The 19,432-nt window shown below is 45.5% G+C and overlaps 1 protein-coding gene across 1 annotated transcript in view; it reads right to left on the reverse strand.

The window, feature by feature from the left end:
* Positions 1-19,432, reverse strand: part of LOC120021979 (dolichyl-diphosphooligosaccharide--protein glycosyltransferase subunit STT3B) — an 88,908-nt gene that overhangs the window by 9,335 nt on the left and 60,141 nt on the right. The window contains exons 4-10 of the mRNA XM_038965783.1: positions 15,839-15,904; positions 10,506-10,605; positions 8,698-8,796; positions 5,709-5,855; positions 3,978-4,026; positions 3,488-3,642; positions 2,873-3,084 (exon numbers count right to left, since the gene is read on the reverse strand). Of these exons, the coding sequence (XP_038821711.1) occupies positions 2,873-3,084; positions 3,488-3,642; positions 3,978-4,026; positions 5,709-5,855; positions 8,698-8,796; positions 10,506-10,605; positions 15,839-15,904 (828 nt within the window). The remainder of the gene's footprint in view (positions 1-2,872; positions 3,085-3,487; positions 3,643-3,977; positions 4,027-5,708; positions 5,856-8,697; positions 8,797-10,505; positions 10,606-15,838; positions 15,905-19,432) is intronic.

Consider the following 19,432-nt stretch of genomic DNA (forward strand, 5'->3'; position numbering starts at 1 on the left):
TTTTACATTATTAATAGAAAAAAATCCATATAAATAACTTTGGTTAGCGGAAATGGATGAGACTGAAACATATGCTTAAATTACATTGCTTCCATTTTCAAAATATCGTTTGGTGAATCATAAGTGACTCCGTCATTTGTAACAAGTTTCAGTAAATCATTTTTGGTAGCATTTATGTTGAAGATTATTATTTGGTGCATTTTCCCCCGTATTCCATCCAGTTTGCTTTATTATTCATAATAAATAATATATATATATAACACTTGATCTTAAGATCCTCCATTTCTTGTTCCTCTAACTTATTTTGTGCCTCCATGGTAGATTTATTTTTATTTTTTAATTGCTATCTGTATTATTTGTCCTATTTCCTTTGTTAATATGAACTTTGACCTAAATTGCTTGTTTTAAAGATGAGTATTGAACTGCATAGCCTCTAAAAGGCACATTTAAGTGTCCCATACAATAAGGGGATCTGCTATACCTATATCGGAAAAACGCAGTCATAAATTATTCTGTCCCAATTAAAAACAAGTTATCATCCAATAGGCTTTGAAGACATTTCCAATATCCTCTCCCACATGGAAATTCTGTAAGAGTAATGTATATGCCAATTATTTGATGGTCCGATCACATTGTCCCCTATCAACACTTTTTAAACTTTTGGTGCCAGCGAGAATGACATAAGAATATCGTCAATACGACAAGCTTGATTGAGCCTCCGCCATGTATGGTGCAGTCGAAGTATTCAGAACCCCTGGCTTTTCCACATTTTGTTACATTACAGCCTTATTCTAAAATGGATTAAATCATTTCCCCACCTCAATCTTCACACAATACCCCACAATGACAAAGCAAAAATAAGTTTAGAAATGTTCGCAAATTAAAATAAATAAAGTTTAATACCTTATTTACATCTGTATTCAGACCCTTTGCAATGAGACTCGAAACTGAGCTCAGATGCATACTGTTTCCATTGATCATCCTTGGGATGTTTCTACAACTTGGAGTCCACCTGTGGTAAATGTAATTGATTGGACTTGATTTGGAAAAGCACACACCTGTCTATATAAAAGGCCCCACAGTTGACAGTGCATGTCAGAGCAAAAACCAAGCCATGAGAAGGATATTGGTCAGGGTGGTTACCAAGAACCTGATGGTCACTGACAGAGCTCCAGAGTTCCTCTGTGGAGAAGGGAGAACCTTCCAGAAGGACAACCATCTCTGGAACACTCCACCAATCAGTAAAAGGCATGACAGCCCACTTGGAGTTTGCCAAAAGGCACCTAAAGGACTCTGACCATGAGAAACATGATTCTCTGGTCTGATGAAACCAAAATTCCAAACCAACTCTTTGGCCTGAATGCCAAGTGTCTGGAGGAAACCTGGCACCATTCCTACGGTGACGCATGGTGGTGGCAGGATCATGCTGTGGGGATGTTTTTGAGCGGCAGAGACTGGGAGACTAGTCCGGATCGAGGGAAAGATGAACGGGGCAAAGTACAGAGAAATCCTTGATGAAAACCTGCTCCAGAGTGCTCAGGACTTAGGTTCACCTTCCAACAGGACAACAAGCCTAAGCACACAGCCAAGACAAGGCAGGAGTAGCTTGGGGACATGTCTCTGAATGTCCTTGAGTGGCCCAGCCAGAGCCCAGACTTGAACCCGATCGAACATCTCTGGAGAGACCTGAAAATAGCTGTGCAACAACGCTCCCCATTCAATCTGACAGAGCTTGAGAGGATCTGCAGAGAAGAATGGGAGAAATTCAGGTGTGCCAAGCTTGTAGCATCATTCCCAAGAAGACTCAAGCTGTAATCGCTGCCAAAAGTGCTAAAACAAAGTACTGAGTAAAGGGTCTGAATAAAATGTGATATTTCAGTTTTTATTTTATACAAAAATGTCAAAGCATTCACACCCCTTGACTTTTTTGTAGAAATGTTGAGTCAATAAGTATTCAACCGCTTATGGCAAGCCTAAATAGGTTCAGGAGTAAAAATGTGCTTAAGTCACATAATAAGTTGCATGGACTCACTCTGTATGCAATAGTGTTTAACATGATTTTTGAATGACTACCTCATCTCTGTACCTCACACATACAATTTCATTTTGATTAATTTTATCTATATTTCTGCTTTTTCTGACTCCTCTCTTTGGCTGGAAAAATGGCTGTGTTTTTCTCTGACTTGGGTCTGACCTAACATAATCATTTGGTTTGCTTTCGTCGTAAAGCCTTTTTGAAATCGGACACTGTGGCTGGATTTACAACAAGTGTATCTTTAAAATGGTGTAAAATACATGTATGTTTGAGGAATTTCAATTATGGGATTTCTGTTTTTTTTTTATTTGGCGCCCTGCAGTTTCACTGGCTGTTGACAGGTGGGACGCTACCGTCCCACGTACCCTAGAGAGGTTAAGCGGGTGTGAATGATGCTGAATGTGTGTAGACAAAGAGCTCTCCAGTAGGTGTACAAAAACATTCACGGGCCATTTTCTCAAAAGTGGCGTTACAAGTGTATCAACTTCAAAGCAGACCGAATCCAGGTGGTAGGTCACATATTTAGCCATGGAGGATGTTCTGATTGGCCAGTGAGGGGTCAAGCGTCGACACACCTACAACTTATTTAATCATAAAAACCCAGCCCTTTCATGCCACTGCCAGCGACCATCACTCTTGGTTGTGAAAATAGCTAAATTATTTCCGACACCCCTGAACGTATAGCGGTACCGCCAGCACTTAGGTTCACCATTGCGTTAGTTTTGTTAAATTAGAGCCCTACTGATCATAAGATAGACAGTGGGAACCTGATCCTTGATCTGCACGCCTACTCTGAGCTGCTTTATGAATAAGGGCCCTGGACTGACTCCTACCGACCTTGTCATAGAGGTTCCCTGAGCTCCTTTTGTCATCCTCGTCGCTGCTGTCCTCTATGGGAGGGTTCTCCCTCTTCATGTCGTCGCCCAGGTAGTGCTCGAACACGCTGGAAAAGGCTATGGCCGACAGCATGCACACCACCGGCGTCAAGGTCAGCATCAGGCGCACCATCACCCCGGCAAAGTAGACTGCGCTGATGGCATAGAGAGCCACTGGGGGGCGGCAGAGAGGCAGGAAAGGTTAAAGGCAGGATCATTTATGTCAAAAGTGCATGGTGCACAACTCAGATACCTCAAGGGTGTTTTTTTCATCTGAGACAAACTGATTTAGAGCTGGGTGAACAGATGTGCAGTTTTGGGACTAACAATGGCATTAATTGATCAACTAAGTACAAGGGAAAAACAGAAACCAGCTCAAGTGTAGCGTCTCCTGCACTGGAGCTGTGTGAAACTGTTCAGCATTTCCTCCAGTACACCATCTAAGAACAGGTTTGTACAGTATATCAAAAACATGATGTCCTTGCTATAATGCATATTCTTCTCAAATTACCATATCCCCCTCTAAATATTCAAATTCATTCAAATGATGTGTGTGTTTTAACGAGCCCCGGCTTACCGAAGACGCGCTCGTCGTTGACATTCTTGATGCAGAACCAGAGGCCTGCCGGGAAGGTGCAGACCAGGATGTGGAGGTCGAAGAAGAACGACACCCAGGTGGTGGGCTGGTGCTCCGACACCGACGCGATGATGGGGATATGGATCTTAGCGTAGCTGGAGAGGGTGAGCAGGAGGGAGGGAAAGAGTGATGAGGATAGAAGAGAAACAGCTGGTACTTCAGGGAAGACGAAGACTCAAGAAACCGCCTCAAAAAGGGAATGTAAAGAGAGAGCCAAAGCGCTGCGGTCAGCAAACAAACCGATTGATCGATGCTTAATGCAGACACGCTGCAGTTTATGTACAGAATGTAGTCTAAGCGTGTTTGAGAAGAAAAATACTATTCTGGCATTTCCTTTGAAACTACGGATGGCGTAAGCCCTTTCGCAGACACATTCAATTAAACAAGTGTTTCATCGATAGGAAAGTGAATGAAGGTTAGCAACGCTTACCCGGTGTCCCACAGCGAGTAGAACCGTCCACTCCACGGTGCGATGTAACCTAAATGAACAAACAATGAATAGACAGGACTGGAAACTTGAACACGCAATCATTAGTGGTTATTATGAGGACTTTTTGGCATATGGTTGACACGGGTGTGTATGGGTAGTGTACAGATATAATCCAGGCTGTTTCACACCGGGCCGTGATTGGGAGTCCCATAAAGGCGTGGCACAATTGGCCCAGCGTCTGGCCGGAGTAGGCCGTCATTAAATAAAGGTTAAATAAAAATGACAAAGTTAAGAGACCCTTTGGTTCAGGGCTTTTCAATTCGGGTCCTCAAGAGCCGAAACACTTCAGGTTTTCACTGTCGCCCATTCTAACCAGGGACTGATTCCAACCAGAGACACTAGATGAGTGCAATTAACTACGAGGTAGAAACAAAAAAAACACTGACCCGTTTTAGCCCCACAGGACAATAACTAAAGCGCCCTGCTTTAGTGGGTCAGGTGTCTGTTCAGTAGTAGGGCATATGTGGGTCGGGACTCGAGAGGAATGTTGAGCAGTGGCGGTTAAGAATATGCATAACTAACATCGTTCTTTAATCTTCTTGGTAAGCACCTCCAGTGTATATCTGGCCTTGTGTTGTAGGTTATTGTCCTGTTGAAAGGGGAATTCATCTCCCAGTGTCTGGTGGAAAGCAGACTGAACCAGGTTTTCCTCTAGGATTTTGCCTGTGCTTAGCTCCATTGCATTTATTTATTTCTGAAAAACTCCCCAGTCCTTATTGATTAGAAGCATACCCATAACATGAAGCAGTCACCACTATATGCTTGAAAATATGCGAGTGGTTCTCAGTAATGTGTTGTATTGGATTTGCCCCAAACATAACACTTTGTATTCAGAACAAAAAGTGAATTGCTTTGCCACATTTCTTTCCGTATTACTTTATTGCCTTGCTGTAAACAGAATGCATGTATACTGGCCACGCTTCCTTCTATTCACTTTGTCAATTAGGTTAGTATTGTGGAGTAACTACAATGTTGTGGATCCATCCTCAGTTCTATCACAGCCATTAAACTAACTGTTTTAAAGTCACCATGGTGAAATCCCTGAGCGATTTGCTTCCTCTCTCGCAACCGAGTTAGGACGGACGCCCGTGTCTTTGTAGTGACTGGATTGATACACCATCCAAAGTGTAATTAATAACTTCCCCACCCTCAAAGGGAAATTCAATGTCTGCTTTTTTTAAATCTATTTTTATCTACCAATAGGTGCTCTTCTCTGTGAGCCATTGGAAAACCTCAGGTATTTGTTTGAAAATCGCTGCTCGACTGAGGGACCTTCCAGACAATTGTATGTGTGGTGTACAGAAATGAGGTAGCCAACTCAAAAATCATGTTAAAACACTATTATTGCACACAGAGTGAGTACATGCAACTTCTTAAGCAATTTGTACTCCTGAACTTATTTCAGCTTGCCATAACAAACGGGTTGAATACCTATTACTGATTTGTAAAAAAATAAAAAAAATAAAAAAAAATGAAAAAAAATGAAAATAAATAATCTAAAAACATAATTCCACTGACATTATGGGGTATTGTGTGTAGGCCTGTGACAAAAACTCTACATTTTATAAATGTTATATTCAGGCTGTAACACAACAAAATGTGGAAGAAGTCAAGGGGTGTGGATACTTTCTCAAGGCACTGTACGTGTAATGGTAAGGTATAGTGACTCACCAGTGTACGTGAGATAGATGACGGTGAGGAACACCACCCCAGCAGCTAGCGACACCCCCAGGAAGAAAAGGGTCTGGAACTCCTGCTTGGTGAGCCTGTTCTTCAGGTACTGCAGCAAAGCATATGCCTGGAGCAGCGCAAACACACCTGTGGCAGGACACGCACGCAAATCACAGAATGTTGGCGTATGCACGTTAAAAACAGTAACCTTAAGCTCTCATGCAAGCAGGTTTATATACAAACATGTTGAATCAGAAGGACTATCATTTGATGGTAGTATTACTCTAGATGTGCTACAAACTGACGCTGTAATAATACATGACAACATACTTCCACCTGGCTACCCCTACCGCGGCCAACAGCTCTGCACCCCCCGCAGCAACTAGCCCAAGGTTCTGACTTAGAATATGTGGACAACTACAAATACCTAGGTGACTGGTTAGACTGTAAACTGTCCTTCCAGACTCACATTAAGCATCTCCAATTCTAAATTAAATCTAGAATTGGCTTCCTATTTCACAACAAAGCCTCCTTCACTCATGCTGCTAAACATACCCTCGTAAAACTGACTATCCTACAGATCCTGGACTTTGGCGATGTCATTTACAAAATAGCCTCCAACACTCAACTCGGCAAACTGGATGTAGTCTATCACAATGCCATCCGTTTTGTCACCAAAGCCCCATATACGCATACTGCGACCTGTATGCTCTCGTTGGCTGGCCCTCTCTTCATATTCGTCGCCACTGGCTCCAGGTCATCTATAAGTCTTTGCTAGGTAAAGTCCCGCCTTATTAACTAAGCTCACTGATCACCACAGCAACACCCACCCATAGCACGTGCTCCAGCAGGTATATTTCACGGGTCATCCCCAAAGCCAACTCCTCCTTTGGCCGCCTTTCCTTACAGTTCTCTGCTGCCAATGACTGGAACGAATTGCAAAAATCACTGAAGCTGGAGACTTACATTTCCCTCACTAATTTTAAACATCAGCTGCCAGTGCAGCTTACCGATCACTGCACCTGTACACAACCCATCTGTAAATAGCCCACCCAACTACCTCATCCCCATATTGTTATTGAATTTTGCACCCCAGTATCTCTACTTGCACATCATCATCTGCACATCTATCACTCCAGTGTTAATGCTAAATTGTAATTATTTCGCCACTATGGCCTAATTATTGCCTTACCTCCCTAATCTTACTACATTGGCGCACACTATATATATAGATTTTTTCTATTGTGTTATTTGACTGTACGTTTGTTTATCCCATGTGTAACTCTGTCGCACTGTTTTGCCTTATCTTGGCCAGGTCGCAGTTGTAAATGAGAACTTGTTCTCAACTGGCCTAACTGGTTAAATATTATTTTTATTTTTTTTAAACATTTGAATAACAGGAACAGTTCAGGCTAAACGGGATCTGTTTTTTCTCTCTTGTGGAACTACTGACTGAACAGAGCCCCGTTTCACTTCCTTTCTTCACGTCCGTCCTCTTAGCAAAACAGAGGAGCACTTCCAAGTTCCGACCCCCCGGGAGCATTCCAAGGTCATAACTCCTCCAGAACCCAGAGAGCGGGTGACACTAACAACGCCCGTCACTCTGCTGCTGTAGACACGCCGCCAGATGTTACGAGCAGCTGTTGCCCGACACCAAACAAGCCCGTCCTTTGAGAGAGCCTTGGTGCCTTCCTCGAAGCCCATGACGCTGACATGCTGTGCTGCTCTGGTCACCCCCGTAACAAACACCACATCAGAAATCAGACTGAAGCTACATTGGACTAAGAGGAAGCTGAAATGGATGCTGTAGAGCCATGTCATCCTGTTACTAGGGATGTTGACAAATGGACATTCTTAACGTTCAAAACAGAGGGGGAAAAAAGTGGCTCTCCGTTAAAACGATAAGGGAAAAAATCCACATTAATTCACAACGCAGCTGCGCTGCTGACAGCAACGGTTTGGGTCTCACAATGAGTCCCTTTCAGATGGTTAAGCATTGCACCTGTACTACCAATACTGTACCTATATTCCACCTCGCAAAGTTTGCATTTCATCACCTTCTCATTTAACTTTGCAAAGTATTGCCATACAGGACTCTGACCTTTTTCTTCCAATTTTCCAACTTAGCGATGACATAGTGGAGTCGACTCCAAAATAATTGATTCCTCAACCCCTTGCACGTAGCTTCTTGGGGTCAATATTCGATTTCATAGCGAGAGGGGAGGTGTACAGTATAGGCAGGTCGGACACCAGGCAGACTGAGTCAGAACCGTGCACTAGGCCTATCTATTGGTAATCCAAAGCTTTCTCGTAATTGGAATGCTGTATCTTGCAATATATTGGCTTGCAATGTCTCGCAATTTCAGTAAAGCAGGGCCTATCAATGAATAGGCTAGGATATTCTACACGCAACAGACCGAAGACTGAACACACACACTCGCATCATTAGAGAAGAGAAAGACCAGGCAAGTCAGTGCAAGGGAGAGAGGGGAGGGGGCAGGCAGAAAGAACCGTAATCTCTCTCGCAATGTCTCGTCTTTCCTGCCATGCAAACTCACCAAATTAACATTGTCTGCCTCTTTCTCTCAGGTTTTATTTAAATTACACAACTTTCCCCGGGCCATTATAGCCTATTGTCTAGTTACATTATTTGCCGTGTTATAGTCAGTTTTCATTTTAACGTTTAAAATGCTCACACCCCTAGCTGTTCCTACCCTCCGGAATTAAGGAATGCCACCTAAATGTTGTCTGGGAGTAGCTGGGACCGTTGGCGAGACAGGAACACTTACGTTGCATCAACGAAATAGTAAAGGCACTGCCCATACAAGAGAACACAACTGCTTGGTCATGGTCCAAGGTCTCGGTTGAAAAATAGATTCTCAACGAGACATACCTGGTGATATGAAAAAGCGGTGTGTGTGTCTAATGGCGAGTTGTTTTGTGCGCTCAGGAGACCAAAAAAAATAAATAAAAAAGTGGTGAGGCTTACCTGCTGCCGCCGTGTGCTCGCTGGTTCTGATTGGCTGGAAGCCCACAAAGGGGATCTGCATGGATAGCACCAGGCCCACAATGTAGAAAGTGCTGTAAGCTGAGGGAGAAAGAGAAACAGACAAAGAAAAGGGATCGAGCGAGAGATGAGATCAAACAAAAAAGGTCAAACAGATACTGTTCTATTCAATACCCACTATCACGTCAGTTAGAGGTATTTCTTGTGAACTGATTTTCTCAATGCAACTCCTGAGTTGGCGTAAATACAATAACGTCTTATCTGGAGTAATTTACATAGACGTGGGAAAAGAAAAGTGCAGCGGGGGGCCTAACATGAGCCGGCAGTAGAACTCCCACCTTTGTAGCTGGGGGGAGGAGAGCTGATTCTAAGTAGTGTGCCCTAATTAAGATTTTATACTTTCCTGAACACTGGAGCTTTTTGAAGTGGCTGTGACTAGCCCTGAGCATGCCCGACTATGATTCATTATCGCCTGTTGACTGATGGAGCTAAGTAATGAACTGTGTGAAACAGAACTGCATTTTTGGTCAAGAGGGACTCTCATTGTGGCAAGCTCCGATGCCAAAGAGACAACTAGTTTTTAGAAGAGCTTTCTCTATTGTAGATGAAGGAGGAAGGTTAAAACTAGATCAGAACGAGATGGTTATGAAGCACTTTAAGGAGCAAGACCTTGCACAAGATGGATGCTTGAATAACTATGCAAAGCTCTCTTCTATTAAAAAGGGTGCTTAAGGTTGACAGCCTCTGCGTTCCAAGCCATAAATGTCTCAACAATGCAAAGATAGTCTGCATTAACAAATGGTTATTGTCGAAGGGTGGAATCCCTTGTTGGGGAAAATGCAGAGATTGAGTACAGCGGGGTCGAAGCCCTCTTTAAATAGGGTCGTAATTTATTTTCACATCACCCAAGAATGGGGTACGGTTTACTGTGAGTAATACGGACAATCAAGACTAACTGATGCTAGCCCATTTATCTTGACCCAGCTGTTCCTTCAGCTCAGCTAAATATGTACTGCTTACGATGCTGCAGCATTTCTGCAACGTTTTGTCTCGCAGTCAAATTCAGAATATTTAACCCCCCCCCAAAAAAGTTCTGTTTGCAGTCGCATTCAAAAGAGCAAACCGGTGTTAGTGGTTCGAGGAAAACAGGTGCGTGCGGTCACATCTCTTTAGCAGATAGAGAAGGTTTGCGGTCACATTCATGGGTTGCATGTTTCGTCACAATATTGTTTTAAACGTTATTTTTGGAGGCCCGACTGAGCATTCTACTCAATGCATCGTCAATGAGCGCCGATGAGGATTTCACCAAAAGTGCATTACAGTGGCTTGGAAATACAATGACATTCAAAAGGAGGCAAATACTTAGTAGGAAAACATTTTGTCATCATTTTGATGTCGCTAGATTGACTTTAGATGCAGTATAACATTAGCTAAGATTGAGGGAAGGACACCGGATTTTAGCTAGCTACCGTTAGCATTGCTAGGTATTTTTGACGAACTTTACTAGCTAATGACAACATTGCTATCTGTCTAAAGGAAATTTGACGACATGATAAAGCTGGCAAAGCTCTTTCCTACTAAACATTTGACTACTTTAGCAATGTCATCGTATTTCCAGGCACTATAGTGTAGTTTAGACTAAACAGTAGTTAGTGGTGCCCTAAAGTCGTGATAAGCTAAGGCGCCGCCGAAGAGGGCGGCTTAAGAACGTTCATAACAATGGCATGACGCGACCGAGTGACAACCTATGAAGAGGGGGTTGACGGTCAGATGTCTTTGTGGTCACTCACCGATATAGACCCTCTTGCTGTAGCGCTGCATGAGCAGCAGCACAAACACATGCAGCGGGATCAGGTTGATGATGAAGACATATCCTCCCCATGCTGACACCTGCAACACAAAACAGTAAACCACAGACACCTGCAACAGTAATACATGGAAATTTGCAGTGGCACCATATAAAACCAATTCAATCATATTTAACACTATGACTGAAGTAAAATGCTTCAACTTTAAAAGCGCCATGAAATTATGCAGCAACAATGTCAGAGAGACGCAGTGTGAAATGAGAGGGGCTTATAAAACACTCTACAAAAACGTCAGCTGCAGTACTTCAAACGGCGCCATTGAAAATCACACTGTGTAGGGGGTACAGAGCACAGACGGCGAGGGACAGTAGTAAAATGTTTTATCCTCTGTTTAGGACAGCCTTTTGGGATAAATGCTCAAACTGACACAAACCTGCTTAGCCACACAATCACACACTGCATTCACAAGTCACTCATCGATGGTTAAAATAAGTTTTTTTAAATTACCCCTAATTACGAAAAACAGAAGAGTCACCCTAGAAGGAGATGAATCGCCTCAAGTTCCTTCTGGAGTGGTTAAACGTAATTACCTTTTCACAGCCATTTGTATCTTTAGCTTTAGCTTCAGATGGTAAGAGCTAATTAGGTACAGCTGAACCGTAACTTTAATGTTTTTTTTTTTTTTTGACACAGCAGTTCTGTGAGAGATGAGGTTTCTAATTGAAAACAACACCGACCCAGAGGAAGTGCTGGGGGGGGTGGGGGGTGGGGGTGGGGGGGGGGGGGGGGGTGTTGGTGAGGAGAGGAGAAAGTGAGGCTAGTGTCTCGCTCGGAGGGTCACATCCCGCAGCCTCCGGAACGTAATTTGACTAAACATCTCGCAAATCTACTGCTAATGACCTCGCCGTTGTGTGTATGAGAGAAACCTTTCCTGCATTACACCCACCCACCCCCATGGTTTTGAGGGTCAAATAAGCAGGCAGAAATCTTCTGGAGGCTGAGATTCTTTGAGGAGAGTACAGTCCAAAACCCAACCACCTAGCACAAAATATATTGATTACCACCAAAAAAAAGTCTGCTAAGAGACAGTGAGGTAGCTGAAAGAGATGGTGCGCACACAATCAATATGCCTGTAAGAGTAAACAATGCAGTTATCGATATAGCGCAGTCCTAAATTAAGAAACGAACAAAACCAATGTTTTTTATTGAAAAACTGATCACACTTCCCTTGAGAAAAACCTCGATCGAAACAATGTTTTTCCTGGTTAGGCCGCTAGGATATAGTCAAGCAAATATCCTTCCGGCAATAATAACTTTCAGGAACTTTATAAGCTGGAGATAATGTAGTTAGTAGATTCCCTGATCATCCCTCATCCTCATGATATCATTTGGGGGTATTGAAACATCCTAGTGACATCCCTGTAAGGCTTTCATGCAATGTTGTGACAGTAGTTCTATGAGAAGAGCACTTGTCCTTGGAGAAGCTTCCCTTACAATATAATGAAATAAGAAATCCCGCTATGCCCTCCAACGAACCATCAAAGCGTCAATACAGGACTAAGATCGAATTGTACTACACCAGCTCCGACGCTAGTCAGATATGGCAGGGCTTGCAAACTATTACAGACTACAAAGGGAAGCACAGCCTCCAGCTGCCCAGTGACACGACCCTACCAGACGAGCTAAATTACTTCTATACTCACGTCGAGGCAAGTAACACTGAAACATGCATGAGAGCATCAGCTGTTCCAGACGACTGTGTGATCACGCTCTCCGTAGCCGATGTAAGACCTTTAAACAGGTCAACATTCACAAGGCCGCAGGGCCAGACAGATTACGAGGCATGCGCTGACCAACTGGCAAGTGTCTTCACTGACATTTTCAACCTCTCCCTGTCCGAGTCTGTAATACCAACATGTTTCAAGCACACCCCCATAGTCCCAGGCCCAAGAACACCAAGGCAACCTGCCTAAATGACTACCGACCCGTAACACTCACGTCTGTAGCCATGAAGTACTTTGAAAGGTCGGTCATAGCCCACATCGTCACCATTATCCCAGAAACCACTCCAATTTGCATACCGCCCCAGATGATGCAATCTATTGCACTCCACACTGCCCTTTCTCACCTGGACAAAAGGAACATCTATGTGAGAATTGACTACTGCTTAGCGTACACCATAGCGCCCTCAATGCTCATCACTAAGCTTAGGACCCTGGGACTAAACACATCCGTTTCCAACTGGATCCTGGACTTCGACGGGCCGCCCCCAGGTGATACGGGTAGGTAACAACACATCCGACGATGCTGATCCTCAACACGGGGGGCCCTCAGGGGTGTGTGCTCAGTCCACTCCTGTACTCCCTGTTCACTCATGACTGCACGGTCAGGCACGACTCCGACACCATCATTAAGTTTGCTGATGACAACAGTGGTAGGCCTGATCACCGACAACGTTGAGACAGCCTATAGGGATGTGGTCAGAGACCTGGCCGTGTGGTGCCAGGACAACAACCTCTCCCTCAACGTGATCAAGACAAAGGAGATGATTGTGGACTACAGGAAAAGGAGGACCGAGCACACCCCCATTCTCATCGGTAGGGCTGAAGAGGCTCATCACCAACAAACTATCATGGTCCAAGCACAATAAGACAGTCATGAAGAGGGCACGACAAAACCTATTCCCCCTCAGGAGACTGAAAAGATTTTGCATGGGTCCTAAGAGTTCTACAGCTGCACCATCGAGAGCATCCTGACTGGTTGCATCACTGCCTGGTATGGCAACTGCTCGGCCTACGACTGCAAGGCACTACATCACTGGGGACAAGCTTCCTGCCATCCAGGACCTCTATACCAGGTGGTGTCAGAGGAAGGCCCTAAAAATTGTCAAAGCCTCCAGCCACCCGTGTCACAGACTCTTCTCTCTGCTACCGCACGGCAAGTGGTACCGGAGCGCCAAGTCTAGGTCCAAAAGGCTTCCCAACAGCTTCTACCCCCAAGCCATAAGACTGCTCAACAGCTAATCAAATGGCTACCCAGACTATTTGCATTGCCCCCTTCCCCCCTCGTTTACACTGCTGCTATTCTCTGTTTATTATCTGTGCATAGTAACTTCAACTCCACCTACATGTACATATTACCTCGACTAACCGGTGCCCCCGCACATTGACTCTGTACCGGTACCTCCTGTATATAGCGTCGCTATTGTTATTTTACTGCTGCTCTTTAATTATTTGTTATTTTTTTTATCTTATCTATTTTTCACTTACCACGTATTTTCCTTAACTGCATGTTAAGTATGTAAGTATGCATTTCACTTTAAGGTCTACACCGGTTGTATTAAAATTAGATTTGAATGAGGAAGAACTGTTTCTGTAGGTTACAATACACGCAGGGGGAAGGGCTGTTACACTATGTTAGGGCGTCCTATGGGCCCAATGCTAACCTGTTAGTGTGTGCACCTCAAGCTAGCATGTGACCCTAATCGACAGGTCTTATTGCAGTCATAATGGGGTCAGCAAAGAACCAGACACCGTTAGAGCCTAGCCTTAAGCCATTATCTTTACCCACACTCCACTGCTTATCTGACCACCCAGGGGCCACTATGAAGAAGCACGGGGAGACGGAGGGTATTGTAGTGGTAAACGGGAGGGTAGGGGTCTTTCTATGGGGCTAGATTGGCTCAGAAGGGGGCTGAAGAGGCTCAGGCACCTCTGTGGGGGGGGGGGGGTAGGATGCTGGAAACAGAATAACCGGATACGCTGTTGGGTCACCAATGGGGGTATGAGACAGCATTAGTGGAGTAGATAAACTGGGGCTGTGGGAGAAAGTTGTTTTGATGAAAGTCAGGTGGGGCCTGGGGAGGTAGGCCAAAACACTGCAGTGCTGCAAAGCTCTGGATCGATTTGTCCACTGTAAAAAGGGGCCTCAAGAGTTGTGATTATTGCTTGACTTCTAATAATAACCTCCAGAACGCAGCACATCTTACAAACAATCACCTGAAGAGCTGAGATGTGCTGCTGAGAACGCCTCATAAATACTTTATGAGGAAAAGAACTCGAGGGCTGCTGTCAAGGTAGGAGTGAGCCGTCACAGGAACATTGGGAACACAAGATCTCTCCCAGGAGACAGATCGACTGTCACGCATCTCACAGTAGTGGTTTTTGCAGTTCTTGTCCATCGTGACATCTCAACTGAGCTTCTCCTCTCCCTCCCCCGGGCTGATTAGGACAGAGCTGAGCACGGAATCTCTCGCTGGCCATCGCAGATGTGTCATCTTCGATTAAGCCTCATTGGTGAGCATCCTTAAATCAACAGCGGGATGGGAAGAAGAGGTGGAAGGGTAGATATTGCAGCATGGCGGGCTGCACCTGCAAGCCACTCCCACTAGAGGGGCGTGAGAGAGTGACAAGGGAGACACAGGCTTGTCGTGTTGCAAACAAACCCTGCAACAGGAGAGGCATCAGTCAGACATCAGACCACAGGATGCTGGTGGGAGGATGGGTAGAGCAGCGTTGTGACTAGAGGGAGTACAGCTATGACTGAAAGTGACTTTTTGTAGCAAGTTAGGAGAGCATTTTTAGTTAGGAGAGCATTTTTGCTAACCGTAACCCTAACGCTTCTCCGGACCTAATTATAGAAACCTTCTGCGTATGCTCCGCTAACCTGCTATGAAAAAGTCAATTCCGATCGTAGCTGTACTCCCTCTAGTCAGAATCATAGAGCGGGGGAAGCCAAAATATAATCACACTCCAGATCTCTGGAGGCGTATGAGTGAGACACGCAGAATGAGGGGCTTATAAAAATTGCAGTGGTGTCTCAGTGGAAAATCTCCCTGCTCTTCAAATGTAGTCATTAGAGGCTTTCCCCTTCTCTCTTCCTGCAGTAGCTTGGATCCTGAGAAATCGACGGGAGCTGGATCTCTCCAATGCGTTTCGTTTGACATCTGTCTCTTCCCGGGCTGAGGGGAGATTTAACTGAAGAAGCTGGAAGCAGGAGATCTTTGCAGATGCTCAAAATCACCAATTGTACACAAAGAGCGCTCTGGGAGGCAGTCGGCTCTGTTCATCTTTTATCTTATCGCTCCATCGACCCCCTGACAGGTCGGGGGATTCATAAATAATGTTTAACGCGTCCGGTACAGACTACTTTTTCACGCCACTTTTGACACCGGCGATCGCTCTCAACTACCCATGGGGCTATCTTAATGTAATCGTGGCTTCCAATTCCCAGAGATGGAATGCTACGTCGGTGGAAATCAATGACAATGTTTTCTGTGTGTTTCCGGCCAATAACTAAGGCTCTTTGACACTCACCATGTAGAAGTAGGAGAGGCAGCAGCCAATGGACCAGAACACCGAACCGGTCTTTATTGACTTCACCTGTGAGGGGGAGAACAGACACAAAGGGTTAAGGACTAGTAAACGTGTTCGGTCATTCTGTCAAACATGTCATCCAGGACAACAACGTTAATAGCACTTTCTAACTCCCACAGTATGCTCTAACAGCCTACATTCACTTGATGGAACAGTGGGAAAAGGTGCTAGTGAAACACCATATAATACCAGTGAAACCAAAACAGGCGCCAAACCCAGATTAGTCTGTCGGCCTGCCTAATGGTGAAGCGTGATTCATCACTCCGGAGAACGCATTTCCACTGCTCCAGAGTCCAATTGCGGCGAGCTTTACACCACTCCAGCCGACGCTTGGCATAGCGCATGGTGATCTTAGGCTTGTGTGCGGCTAGTCGGCATGGAAACCCATTTCATGTGCTGACGTTGCTTCCAGGGGCAGTTTGGAACTCCGCGATGAGTGTTGCAACCGAGGACAGATGATTTTTTACGCACTACAGCCTGCGGCAGTCCTGTTCTGGGAGCTTGTGTGGCCTACCACTTCACGGCCGAGCCGTTCTTGCTTTGATGAACTGACTCGTTGCCAAGGTGGCATCCTATGACAATGCCACGTTGAAAGTCACAGCTCTTCAGTAAGGCCATTCTACAGCCAATGTTTGTCTATGGAGATTACATGGCGGTGTGCTCGATTTTATACAACTATCAGCAACGAGTGTGGCTGAAATAGCCATTTGAAGGGGTGTCCACATACTTTTGTATATATAGTGTATGTACATAAAAGCAGGGTAAAGTGACTAGGCATCAGGATACATAAGAGTAAAATGAAGAACAGAGTAGCAGCAGCATATGATGTGTGAAAGTCTGTGACGTCTGTATGCATGTTGTGTGCGCGCGTGGGTTTTCGTGTAGTGTGTATAGAGTCAGTGCAAGAGTGTCAATGCAGATAATTAAATGGTTACCCGGACTAATTAATTAGCAGTCTTATGGCTCGGGAGGTGAAGCCGTCTCAGAGCCGGTTGGTCCGAGATTCGATGTTCCAGTACCGTTTGCCGGACAGCAGCAGAGTGAACAGTCTATGGCTTGGGTGGTTGAAGACTTTGGAAATTTGAGGGCGGTGCATTTGCCATAACAAGCGGTGTTAACAAATTGCTCTCAATGGTGCAGGTGCAGAATATTTTGAGGATCCGAGGGCCCATGACAAATCTTTTCAGCCTCCCGGGGGGGTGGAATCTCTTGACCTGCTTCCCTACAGCCCTGTAGATGTGGATGGGGGCATGCCCTCTCTTTTTCCAGTAGTCCACAATCAGCTCATTGGTCTTACTGATGTTGAGGGAGAGGCTGTTGTCCTGGCACCAAGTCTGACCACCTCCCTGTGAAGTGCAATTGACATTGCGTCATCTGTGGATCTGTCGGGGCGATATGCGCATTGGAGTGGTTCTAGGGTGTTTGGGATGATGGTGTTGATATGTCATGACCAGCCTTTCAAAGCAATTCATAATTACAGATGTGAGTGCTACTGGGGATGATAAGACAATGAGGAAGGTTACCTCGGAGTTCTTGGTAACAGGGACAATAGTGGCCAGCTTGAACAGTGTTGGTATTACAGACTGGGACAAGGAGAGACTGAAAATGTCTGAAGACACTTGCCAGCTGGTCTGCACATGCTATGAAAACGCGCCCTAGTGGGCGTCTGGCCCAGCGGCCTTGCTAGTGTTAAAAGTGAGGGCTGCCTGGCATATTAGTATGCTCCTAACACTAGCTGGGACTGCCGGTTACCTGGTCTCACCCCACAGCCTGAGTCAACACATTAAAAAAGGGACCATGTCTGAAAGACTACTGGGCGAAAGTGATGGCAGGGGAGCAGGACAGGCAGCGGCAGGAGCACAGACTGTTTTATCGAACGACGTCTGCGGTACACATCAGTCACGCTTCACCTGATCTGCTGATGAGGATTGATTAGCGGTGGAAAGCAGGCCTGGTCTGAATATCCACCAGAGCCTCAGTCGAGCAGCAAAAACCTCTAACCTCCCATCTATTTTAAATCCAACCCTAAATGGTCTCCATGTCATGCGCGTTCCCCTCCGATGAGGCCTCACCAAAGCGGCGCTATCTGGTTTTGACACTGGTGAAACAGAATTCCTCACAGGTAATACTGAGGGAGCTGACAAAGATGTAGGTCACTGCAGAACACCGGAAACCTATAGCTTTCCCTGTGCCACAGACAATTAACAGGGAGCTAGCCTACAATCTACCAGGGCTGGAGACTACTATGCAGAGAATGTGCACGGTCATGTTGAAATAAGTCCCCCCCCCACCCCCCACACACACCACACAGCAATACGAGCAGGGCTAATTAAATGTGAGCCTAGAGAAACTGGGGAATTAGCGGGACAACAATGGAAGCACGGTGGAGAGGAGGGGTAGCGGGGAGTGCTAGTGTTAAAAGGGGCAGCTCTCTGGGGTGCGAGAGGATTCAATTATAGATTAGGGAGGGGATGAGGTGGGGCCGACCCAGGCAGATTAAGCGGCTCGAGTTGAATGGGTTATTAGCAGATAAAATGAAGGAGACGGATAATGAAGTTTGGGGAGAAGAAGCCTGAGAGAGGTTCCCGTTTTAGCATTTGAGGAAAGGGCTGGAGAATGAGAGAGAAAGAGAGCAGACGAGGGGGAAAGTGCCGAGACAAACGTGGGTAAATGAGACTGATAATGAAAAGCAGTGACGCATGGCCGGGATAATTGTTTTTCCAGGGCTCTCGCCAAACTGGAAAGACCACGTGTGCAAGTTTAATTTTTCCCAACCGATGGTTCCACTACACTGATGACACGCCACTTAAAGATGCGACGATAAGCAATGGCCACCCGTGTCACCTGGAACACGCATTGTCTGCATTCCAAATCATGGCACACTAATCCCAATATAGTGCACTACTTTTGCCCAGGGCCCATAAGGCGCACTATATAGGAAGTAAGATGCCATTTGGGGCACGCTCGTTGTTTTGGTTCATTCTAAGACATGTATGGTCTATGTGGAATGACAATGAAAAGTTCCTATGAAGCTGCAACAGCTGCTCCTCTGACAAAACCAAATATTGAAATGATACGTATCAAATCATTGTGCAACGATCATGACAGAGAAGGCGGCTTACCACAATCGGAGAACGTCCCTGGTAGCGTTTTAGCGGCACTCGAGTCAACGTAACATGCACTGCGTCGAGCAAATTATACGTTGGCCGTCTGCATTTCATGTCACAACAGTGGTGGAGAGCAGATAGCGGATCCCCCTGGGTCTGGAGCCAGCCACTGACTCTGACATTCGCTCATAGCGTGGGAGGTTCTCTGCGACACTCTGGGCGAGAGGTTAAACACTTCCACAACTCCGGCAGCTCCAGGGTGTGCGTGTGTGTGGCTAGTTGATGAAAGCAGAGGCTCGTCGAACCGAGTGTCGTCATCAGCTCAGTCACACTCGCCCGAGTTAACATGACACAGAGCACTCCATAGTGCTGATATGGGTCTTCAAGCTATGGAAGCAACCGTTGAAGGCGTCTCAAGCCCCCGCAG

Source organism: Salvelinus namaycush, chromosome 27 (assembly GCF_016432855.1).
Source record: "Salvelinus namaycush isolate Seneca chromosome 27, SaNama_1.0, whole genome shotgun sequence".
Classification (NCBI taxonomy): domain Eukaryota; kingdom Metazoa; phylum Chordata; class Actinopteri; order Salmoniformes; family Salmonidae; genus Salvelinus; species Salvelinus namaycush.